This window comes from Pristis pectinata, chromosome 28 (genome assembly GCF_009764475.1).
Source record: "Pristis pectinata isolate sPriPec2 chromosome 28, sPriPec2.1.pri, whole genome shotgun sequence".
NCBI lineage: Eukaryota > Metazoa > Chordata > Chondrichthyes > Rhinopristiformes > Pristidae > Pristis > Pristis pectinata.
In genome coordinates, this window is record NC_067432.1 from 9,793,730 (window position 1) to 9,805,221 (window position 11,492).

At 41.9% G+C, this 11,492-nt stretch overlaps 1 protein-coding gene across 1 annotated transcript in view; it reads left to right on the forward strand.

Moving 5' to 3' along the window:
• Positions 1–11,492, forward strand: part of LOC127584100 (aggrecan core protein-like) — a 91,462-nt gene that overhangs the window by 48,107 nt on the left and 31,863 nt on the right. The window contains exons 7-11 of the mRNA XM_052040664.1: positions 738–1,415; positions 3,009–3,183; positions 4,675–4,802; positions 6,644–6,937; positions 9,057–9,428. Of these exons, the coding sequence (XP_051896624.1) occupies positions 738–1,415; positions 3,009–3,183; positions 4,675–4,802; positions 6,644–6,937; positions 9,057–9,428 (1,647 nt within the window). The remainder of the gene's footprint in view (positions 1–737; positions 1,416–3,008; positions 3,184–4,674; positions 4,803–6,643; positions 6,938–9,056; positions 9,429–11,492) is intronic.

An 11,492-nucleotide genomic window follows, 5' to 3' on the forward strand; every position in this document is an offset into this window, starting at 1 on the left:
TGAAATAGGCACATGAACATCCAGGAATGGAGGGATATGGATCGCGTGCAGTTTAATTTGGCATCATTTTCGGCACAGACATATTGGTCCAAACGGCCTGTTCCTGTGTTGGGTTCTATGTTGCTTCATGTTCTAATAAAGCTTCAAATAAGCTGAATTAAGCAGACTGTATAAAGCAATCAATGTGCATTTTGAAGAAGGTGCACATTACAATGATGTATGGAATATCTGCATTAATATGGTGACTGATGAGTGGACAAGCCTTGAGGCTTGCTCCACCTAGAGCTTTATAATGATCACTGCAGCCTAACCACCAGCTACCTGCAAAAAGTGAAGTTAAGAGACATGCTAATGGCGCCAAGGGAAACTAGATTTCTTCCAACAGTTCCACACCACCCTTAAACACGAGCTTCAGACATCCAATTTCTCCCCATCCACACTATCTGCTATGTCCCTCAAAACTGGCAAAGCTCAACATTTGTCTCCACTATTCAAGGCTAACAATGTCAATGCCAATTCCAAATGGAATTGAAATGTGCAAGTGCACTCAATTTAGCTGGATTACCTACCTAAACAGAAGGGCTACCAGTCCATGAGGAAAAACAATATCGGCTGAGACCACCCTATATTGATTGATAGAGAATTCAATTTGTTGCTAGTCTGCACAAGGCCATGTGTCTTCCCTGTAGTGTTCTGTTCATTGATAATCTCTTCAACATGCTGCTATTTCTCAACAGGAAAGCCTGATGTAGAAGCATTTACAGAAACTCCAATCGTCTACCCAGCCACAGAGCCAGAAGAGGTATTTACCGATGAAGGAAGCGCCTTTACCATCCAAACCATACCTGAGAAGGTAGAGGTATTCTTCACAAAGACTACTGAAGAGGGAGAAGTACGGGGAGATGTTTTTACACTTAGCCCTTTCACTCCAATAACTCTACCATCCACTGAGGAAGCTCTTGAGTTGACCATGTCTCCAGCGGTCCTCACCCCAGAGACTGGCAGAATCCCAGCTCCTGAAGAAGCTGTTACTGAGGGAATTATCCTTCCTAACATTACAGGCCTACCTGAAGAACGAACCATCCCTGGAATCATATCAGCCATTACTGAGGAGATCTCCAGTCCAGAAGTGCCAGTATCTGTGGTAGCGACTGTTGGGGTCTCTGTACCCATCGAAGAACTGACAGCAACTATAGGACTAGAAGTCACAGAAGTTCCACCTCACACTCCAGCCACCATAGAGGAGGTTGTTCCTAAGGCAACAGCAGTTCCAGATGTCCTGGCAAAACTGCCCGAAGGGCTGACGGCAGCTCCGCCTGAGACAGGAACCCCAATCACAGAAGTCATCACCCAAAAATTGATCGAAGTGGATGAGAGTTCAACATTATGTCCCATCAGCCCAATGGCTCCAACTGGTGAGTTAAAATGCTTCACATACAAGGGTTAATCACATTGCTCTACTCTTTTTTCACACTCTCTTATGTATTATTTTGATTTTAAATATTGTGATTGACTCAGCTTCATCAATTATTTGTTATAATACACTCTGTGGTCTGGTAATCTATTGGCTATATGTTCTATCTGATTTTAACCTCTAAAGTTCTTATACTGATTCTGAATTTAGATTCTGGATTCCTATATTAGATTCTTAGATCCCATTCTCCACTGACTGGTTCAGGGGGCAGTAATTTCCCTTTCAAAGCTTTGTGCATCCCTCTAACCTTCCTGTCTCCAGTAAGCACAGCCTTGGTTCAAATGTCTTCTTTAATCCTCGTGTTTTCACTCAATTATAAGAGAGATAAGATATCTTTATTAGTCACATGTACATCAAAACACACAGTGTCGCCATGCTTCTGGAGCCAACATATCATACCCACAACTTCTGAACCCGTACGTCTTTGGAATGTGGGAGGAAACTGGAGCACCCGGAGGAAACCCACGCAGACACGGGGAGAACGTACAAACTCCTTACAGGCAGTGGCGGGAATTGAACCCGGGTCACTGGCACTGTAATAGCGTTACGCTAACCGCTACACTACCATGCCTGCCATATTATAAAGCAAATACCTCTGAACTTTGTGAATATCAAAAAGAAACTACAACGTCTGGAAATCTGAAACAAAAACAGAAAATGCTAGTTAACACTGAGTGTTTCCCGCATTTCTTGTTTGTACCTGATGGAACAATTATATCATCTCAGGTGCCTAACTTTTAGTGTGATGGAGTAGACATAACAAGTTTGTACCATCACACCAAATGTTAGGCACCTGGGATTAGATCATTAAAAAAATTTATTTGACACTTGTGGTATGATCACTTAACTTTTGAGCAAAGCTTCGGTTCCATTTCATCCAAAATTGGAGTGATGTGCAAATACCAAAGCTCAAAATTTGGCACCATTTTTGATTAATAAAATACAACTAATGTAGTGATCAATCTGCCATGTGCTGAAAAAAATCTAATTTGTCTTCTTTGATGCACCTGGAGATTTCAGGAATTTTGTTGAGTATTCGCTCATCCATATGATAGAAAGTCCAAGTGACCCCAGTGGGAAGTCAAGAATTCCTATATAATCTTCCTATTCAAAAGCCAGTAAAACTTTCTATAAAATGAGTCTTTGGGAGCCATGTCTGATGGCAAAGGATGCATGGTAAGATTTAGCTGCTCTGTGTATTATTGAAAACCTAAGATGTATTATACTAGAGAGTATGTAGGGTAAAGGCAAGGTGTATGCTTTACTTTAAAAGCAAAGAGAAACTGTGGATGCTGGAAATCTGAAATAAAACCAGAAAATGCTGAAAACATTAAGCAGGTTAGGCAGCATCTGTGGATAGAGAAACAGTTAATAATTCAAGTTCTGATGAAAAGTCATCAATCTGAAATGTTATCTGTATTTCACTCTTCACAGATGCTGCCGAACCTGCTGAATATTTCCAGCATTCTCTGCTTTTATTGCAATGTGTTTAATGTGGCTCAGCTCAATTGCCTGTCTATTTGTTCCTTAACAGGGATTGTTTTCCATTACCGTGCTATTTCAAGCAGGTATACCCTTAATTTCACCGAGGCCCAGATAGCCTGTTTGGAAAACAATGCCATTATTGCCACTCCTGAGCAGCTTCAGGCAGCCTACAAGAAAGGATACAACCAGTGTGATGCAGGCTGGCTCTCTGACCAGACAGTCAGGTAAAGCTTCCACTTTCTCAATTCCATTGGATCATATACAGTATTTTGCGAACTAGAAATCCTGGCCCCAGTGACAATGTTCAAGTTCAAGTTCAGAATCAGATTTATTATTATCACTGACTTAGATGACGTGAAATTTGTTGTCTTGCAGCAGTTTATTGTTGTCATTATCATACATATACAGGGTAGAAGTGCCATGAAAATTACCTTTTTATAGCAGCAGCACAGTACATTACAAACATGACAAACATACATTAACATAAACATAAATTAACAAAGTAATATAAATTGCCATAAATTAACATACATTTATTAATAAACATTTCATTTCAACTAGCTTAATAATGATATTCCATTGGCAGGTACTACCATTAAACATCAAACCAATGCTTACAATTGTTAATGTAATACGGAGCATTAGCAGTTAGAGGAGGCCATTCAGTCCCTCATGTTTGGTCAGCCATTTAATTCAATCATGGCTGACCTTGGCTCCATTTTCATACCATAGCTACATAACCTTTAATATTAAATATACATAAAAAGCTGTAAGCTCCGGATTTCCTGGTGCCCTGATTTTGGTTCAAAATTTTTACTTCCCTTTGTGTGAAAAAGATTTCCTGATTCTGCTCCTGAAAGTGTGTGAAGAGCTAACCTCCTCTGACAGAGCCCCTCCAGTGTTAGCTCCCTCTCAAATTGCAATACTTGAGCTAAAATTGTCTATGAATATCTATAGTTTTGCTCATCTCTTTTACCATGAATTCTGGATCTTTTCCTTCCTGGCTGGAGTTTTTGTATATAGGACACAGAGACTTAAGTGGTCCCTAACCCCCCAGCACCTCGACAGCACCTGCTAGCAGTGCATCCACCCTGGATCAGTGAGCTGGTGTCCCAACGTGTCAGGTGGAAGCCAAAGTTCTAAATTTAAGCACATACTTTTGAAACCTCACGGAATAAGCCTTCTTTGGCATCCAATGATCTGTAGAACGGAAAGAAACTCTTCATACAATTGTGTCCTTCCCTTGGGCAGGGGTACAATGGGCCTTCCCACCTGCACAGGGTATCCTTCTCCCATTCTGTTACAGGGTGTGGTTAACACTGGCAAGACCAGCATTTATTGCCCATCCCTAGTTGCCCTTGAGAAGGCAATCATGATCTTCCTCCTTAAGTTGTTGTAGCCCACAATTCTACAATGCCAGTGGCATAGAACAACAAAAAAAATAGATTTTTGCATTTTTATAAAAAAATATTAACAATCGGAAAAATAACTTCCAATTTACCAAACCTCTCCAGTCACCTTCCTCCCAGCTTCATCTGCTGAGACAGATAATCACTTTCATGGCATGATGTTCTCAATCACAAGATACCCTGAAGTAAGTCATCCAAGTTACCATTCCTACTAACTGCTCTTGCTGTTCTTTCTTTGTCCGCAGAACCATTGTTCCCAGAGGTTAACTCTGTAAGGTTTTCATATCTCAAACTCCTTATGATTAGGTACCCAATGGTGGACCCTCGAGATCATTGCTTTGGTGACAAAGATGGCTTTCCTGGTGTAAGGAGTTATGGCGTCCGCAGTCCTGAAGAAACTTACGATGTCTACTGCTACATCGAAGCTTTAAATGGTACAGTGTGCAGATTTGCCTAGGAACTATAGTCACAGCCCCTTAACCAACCTACTCAGCCCTTACCTCTGATAAGAAACTACTTAAGACCTAAAAGCAAAGACTGCAGATGCTAGAAATCATAAATAAAAAAATGTAAATGCTGGAAACACTCAACAGATCAGGCAGCATCTGTGGAGAGAGAAACAGTTAAAATGTCCTTTCCTTTAACCATGGAATTACCCAAACCTAATTCCTTATTACCCAAACCTAATTAACCTTGAAAAGATTCTGAGAAGCGTCCTTTATGAACCATTACGGTCTTCCTTGTGAGGTACATCCATAGTACAGAGTTTCAAAGTTTAGATCCAATGACATTGAAGGAACAGTGATATTTCCAAATCAGGACAATGTGTGACTTGGAGAGGAAGCTGCAGGGGGTGGTCTTGCCTTCTGCTCTTCTTTTTCTTGGAGGGAGAGGCGCTGGTTTGGGAGGTACCTCTGGAGTAGCCTGAGTGAGTGTAGATGGTCCATGTGTAAGAGCAAGTTGTTCAACGATTTGGAGGCTAATCTATGCTTTGGAAAAGATGTTTTGCTGTACTCTAGTCATTGTTCAGTAAACAGCACAGCCAGCTTTGGTGCTCAGAAAGTGAGTGAGTCCAGCATACTTGTTTGAGGAAGATGGAGAAATGAGTTACACTATGGAAAATTGGAGCTGTTTTGAACAGTAGTGTGTCCTGTGTGCTTTTTGATCCTATGAGATTAGTCTGTGGCTGAATCAACCACCTGTGGAGGAGATTGAGAGCACAGTTCCGAATGCACTTCGCGAATGGGTCTGAATGCCTTTTCTGGTGAGACATTAAACAAAGAGGTACAATTCTGTGAAGTATTAAGTTTGTGACAAAAACAGTGAGACATGGTATATCAAGAAATATGGATTGGGTGACACCAAACTCACTTTCTGTAGGTTATAGATTCAAGAGGTATGGAAGATGAGGACATTGAATTCCATGGCTCGAGGACCTACAGAAGTGTAAGAGATAGTAAATGTTATAGAGAAGCCAAAAATAATGCAGTAAGACATACTTAGAATTCACATTGAACAAAAGAGGAAAGAACGAGCTTGTTGCAACGTCTTTATCATTTAACTTTTTGTAAAATATTCATTCAAGTGATGTGGGCTTCACAGGCTGAGCCAACATTTAATTACCCATTCTAAACTGCCCTTAAGGAGGTGGTGGTGAGCTGCCTTCTTGAACCACTGCAGTCCTTGAGGTGTGGGTATATCCACAATGCTGTTAGGGAGAGAGTTCCAAGATTTTGACCCGGCGACAGTGAAGGAACTAGAAACAAGAAAACTGTAACAGAGTAAAGTTGAGGCTACTAATGAGAAGTTGGCAGATGTAATATTTTAAATTAAGCAGACATACTTCCCCTCAGGAAGTGAAGGATTAAGTTGTCTTCCTCAGCACCAAGAGGGGCACAGATAAATATTACCTTACAGTAGTGGGTGGAATGGCTGTGTCTGTAGAGTGGTAGGTACGTATGAAGTCTTCTGATCATGAATAGACAGATTATGCTAAAGTGCTGAAATATAGGTCCTAAATTATAATCTCTATGAAGATAGGAGTGAGATAAATTCAAATGACAATGGTAAAAAAATCCATACTTTTTTTAAAAAAAGAATGACACCATCATATAACCTGTCCATTCAAATTGAAAACAAAAGCTCTTGAAAATTTTGTGCTTGCTGTTTCCAAAATTATACTACTTATTAAATATTTTAGAAAGACAGAATGAGCTTTGATGCAAAAAAATGACATTGCTAAGCTTGCCTGACTGTTTCTGCATGCTTTTCGCAGGGAAGGTATTCCATGCAACTGTGGCGGATGGATTCACTTATGACGAAGCGGTTGACTACTGCATCAGCCATAACGCGAAGATAGCCAGCACCGGCCAGCTGTACGCAGCGTGGAAACAGGGCATGGACAGGTGCCGAGCCGGCTGGCTATCGGACGGCAGCGTTAGATACCCCATCCAAACTCCCAGACCGTATTGTGGCAGTGGGCGAGCTGGAGTGAGAACGGTGTACCTGAACCTGGATCAGACTGGATACCCTGACCCTGAGTCACGCTACGATGTTTACTGCTTTCGAGGTGAGCAAGAAGAAAATGCCTTTCCCTTTCCCAAGGATAAAAACATATGGAAGATGAAGCAGTTGTGGGATTGGTGCATTATGACCCTGCCCAGCATCATTGAATGGAGACACAAGAGACTGCAGATGCTGGAATCTGGAGCAACACACAATCTGCTGGAGGAACTCAGCGGATCGAGCAGCATCTATGGGGGGAGAGAAATTGTCGAAGTTTCGGGTCAAAACCCTGCTTCAGGACTGATGCAGGGTTTCGCCCCAAATCGTCAACAGTTCCCTTCTCCCACAGATGTTGTTTGACCCACTGAGTTCCTCTTGTAGATTGTTTATCATTGAATGAAGACTCATCTCCAATGAGCTGATACAGAATTAGTTCAGTCTGGAAGTACTCCCAAAAGATAAAACATAAATTGCAAAATGGCTCTAAAAGGATAGTTGGTGTGAAAAATGGCAAAATGTTGCAATAAAATAGGTATACCTGTCTTCAGAAGTTGGAACTGAACCACATAGGTGTGCAATTTACCCTTCATTTAACCCATGCTGCTTGTTTTTGTGGCAGTGTACAGACTGCTCTACACAGTACTACATCTGACCCTCAGGACCACTGCCTTGTAACAGATTTCTGGCAAATGTTGGAGGAAGCTTTACCCTGTCTCTATCTTTGCCTGAGATGGCTTGACACTGATTTTGTGAGCCTAAGGTCCAGAAGTATTTTTCTGATGCTGATAAAAATTCATCAAAAGGGAAAGAAAAGTTGAGTTTTAAGCTTCAAGCGACAATTAAAATAAATGTTGTCAATACATTTATTACACATTTTCTGTACCTACAAAGGATGTTCCTTTGACTTCGCTGTTAATGTGTCCTTCAGGTAAAATATACAAATTTATAATATACGATCAAGATACATCCTATCCTACAGTTTATCCTCGTCTAGGTGTTTTATATTTGAGTGCAACCTACATCAAAAATTGAATATAAAGAGGCTGGACTGGGATACACTTCAGTAAATAATGTATTTTGGTGGTATATCATAAATTTGTATACTGTAGCTGAAGGACACTTTATATGGAAGTATATGGTTAGTAAGGGAATCTATGATGCTGTTACCCAACACTATTGTAAGAAACAAAACACAAGAACAAAAGAAGTAGGAGCTGGAGTAGGACACAATTCTTCCCAAGCCTATTCTTCCATTCAATACGATTGTGACTGAGCTGACGTTGGCTTCGTCTCCAGTTTTCCATCCTGTTCCCTATAACTGTTGAATTCCCAACAGTCCAAAAATCTGTCCTTTTCAGTCTTGACTCAGCCCCCACAGCTCTATGGGTAGAGAATTCCAAAAGATTCACAACCCTCTGACGGAAGAAATTCCTTCTTTTCCCAGTCTTAAATGGGCATCCCCTGATCTTGACAATATCCTCCCTCTTTCTACATTGCTCCATAGGAGGAAAATTCTCTCAGCATCTGCACTGCTAAGCCCACACAGAATCTTAAATGTCTCAAGAAGATCACCTCTCATTCTTTAAACTCCAATATGCATAACCTCAGTTTGCTCAATCATTCCTCCTCAAACAAGCTCTTAATCTCCTCAATCGACCCAGTGAACCTTGTCTGAACAGTATCCAATGCAAATATATCCCCTCTTGAATGGAGAGAACAAATCTATATGCAGTATTCCTGATCCCTCACTCAGAAAGATAAAGTCAGCATGAAAAGGCTTATTGTGCAAGTTAATTTCATTCTGAATTATGAAGCCTGGTGAGAGATTTCAGCCACGGTTCAGGAGAAAACCCCTGCTGAAAGGAATTGAGGGCATAAATTGAGAGTCATACTTATCCGTGGTTAGTGACTCACTGTGATGGACAGCAACTTCTCCCAAGTTTCCTCCTCATCTTCTCCCATAATTTTGGCAGAGGATTAGCAGAAGCCCAGAGAAAAGGCATGAGCAACCATTGTCACCCATGTCAGGATGTTGTAGTGTAACACTGGGAAACCCCCTGGGAAATTTTCCACTGTACTTCCTGGCATTTTCTTCCAACATGAATCTCACTAACAGGGTATTCTTTGTAGTAATATTTTAAATGAATCTTCAGAATATAATGTTTTTGTTGTTTTTATTTCAGAAGCCATTGGTCCCATGGTGACGGAGGAGCCAGAGGTCAAGGAGCTGACGGTACCCATGATCCGAGTGGATGAAGTCACACAGACTCCTGTGGTAGAGCTGGAAGTAGCCAAGACCGTGAGACCAGAGGAAGTCGAGCTAGGCAAAACCGATATATTTGCCGAGGAGACAACTGGGCAGCCCACTATTACAATGGGTTTGATTGAAGAGACCATAGCAACCCAGGTGGTACCTAAGGTGAAGATATTGCCTCCTGAATTATCTACAGTATCCCAAGTTTCTGAGCCCACCACTGAAACCATCCCAGATCTATACCTCACAAGCGAAGAGGCTGAGAGACGCCTTGCAACAGTAACACCCACAGCAGAGCCTGGTGAGTTTGTTGAGGAGGAAATTGTTACTAACTGAAGCTTACAACCAAGCAACCAATGTTAGAGGATCTGAACTTTCTACCATTAAGAAGCTGCAAATTATATATTTATAAACTTATCCCTTCATTCCTAAAGGTGGCAGTTGGTATAACATTAAAGTCCGAAGGGAAACGTGATCGATGTGCATAAAATTATTAGAGGCCTAGACAGCTTTAACAGGAAGGACTTTTGTTTATAACAGAGAGCACTGTTGCTCTGGGGAACAGATTTAAGGTAATTGGTGAAGGGAGATGAGTCTTTCTACTCACTGAAGGTGGGCATCTGAAACTCACTGCCTGAAAGGCTGGTGGAGGTAGAAACCCTTCACTATATTTAAGATGAGCATTTGGAGTGCTCTAATCTATAGGACAAGAAAAGGGCAGCGGGATTCACTTGGTCTGTTTACAGCCGGCCTGGATATGGTGGGTTAAATAGACCACTTCTGTCTGATAACTTGCAATGGTTGACATGTTGTGACACTGACAGAGAGGCTTATGTTACCTTGCCTTGATGGGAGATGAGGTGGGTTGGGTGATTGATCTTGGGCTTGCAGTGTTGAACAAACCAATAGGATGTTCACTTAACATCAAGGCTACTAGATTCTCTTATCTTTAATGGGAACAATGGAATGGCAATGTTTAATTTGGTCCTCTGAGGTGCTGACTTCTCCCAAATGACCAGGGCCAACTTCACATCCTAGATAACTATCAGTATGGTTATCCAACTGATGGGGGAGGCTCGGCACTTACAGAGATGTTGATCCCTTAATATATGCAGTCAATAGGTGCCAAAGGGGAAGATCTTCCATCTTAAAGACAATGCTTCTACCAGAACTTAGCAGGTATCCCATGGGAATTCTAGCTTACAGTGCTAATCCAATCATAGAATCTTCTACCCGGAATGAAAGGGCTTACGTATGATGAGCGTTTGTCGGCTCTTGGACTGTACTCACTGGAGTACAGAAGAATGAGAGGGGACCTCATAGAGACATTTAAAATGTTGAAAGGACTGGACAGAGTAGATGTGGCTAGGCTGTTTCCCTTGGTGGGTGAGTCCAGGACCAGAGGGCACAATCTTAGAATTAGAGGGTACAGTTTCAAAACAGAGATGAGGAGAAATTTCTTTAGCCAGAGGGTGTTTAATTTATGGAATTCCTTGCCAGGAACAGCAGTGGAGGGCAGATCATTGGAGGCGTTTAAGAAAGAGATAGATAGATATCTAACTAGTCGGGGTATCAAGGGATATGGGGATAAGGCTGGAAATTGGGATTAGAATAGTTTTTTTTCTCCCCCCCCCCCCGCCATTTCTCATTTCTTTTTCTTTTTTTCCCTTTTCCTTGGAGCAGACTCGATGGGCCGAATGGCCTACTTCTGCTCCCTTGTCTTGTGATCTTGTGATCTACCTGTGCGTCTGCAGTGGACTCCACACCCCCATAGTTGCTGTTTGTGTTTCCCCCGGTTCTCCAGTTTCTCCTACTGTAGGCGGGTGATAGGGAAATCAGGGAGGGGGGAGAGTTGACGGCACATGAGAGGTATAAGTGGGGGAATGAGACTGATGGGATTAATCTGAGAGCTGGCATGGAATTGATGGACTGAATGGCCTTTTTTGTCATGAGAAAATATGATAAAATAGAATAACAACTTTTTAAAGACAGTTGGACCGGTGCATGGATAAGAAAGGTTTAGAAGAATACGGGCACAGGCAAATGGGACTAGCTTAGATGGGCACCATCTAAGATGGGTCGGCATGGACGAGTTGGGCCGAAGGACCTGTTTCCGTGCTGTATAACTGTATAATATGAGCGAGTGCAGCACAGAGATTGTCCTGTGCAGTTCTGGAACTTGCCAATGAGCTGGTGCCTGGGCCGGATTGGACATCTTGGCTCATCAACAGGCAGCTAACGATGGAAGATCAACCCCATTGTTTGATCGATGATCTCATCGACTGTCCATTTCCCTCCATAGATGCTGCCTGACCCACTGAGTTCCTCCAGCACCTTGTGTGTTGCTAGAGCATTCACACATGCT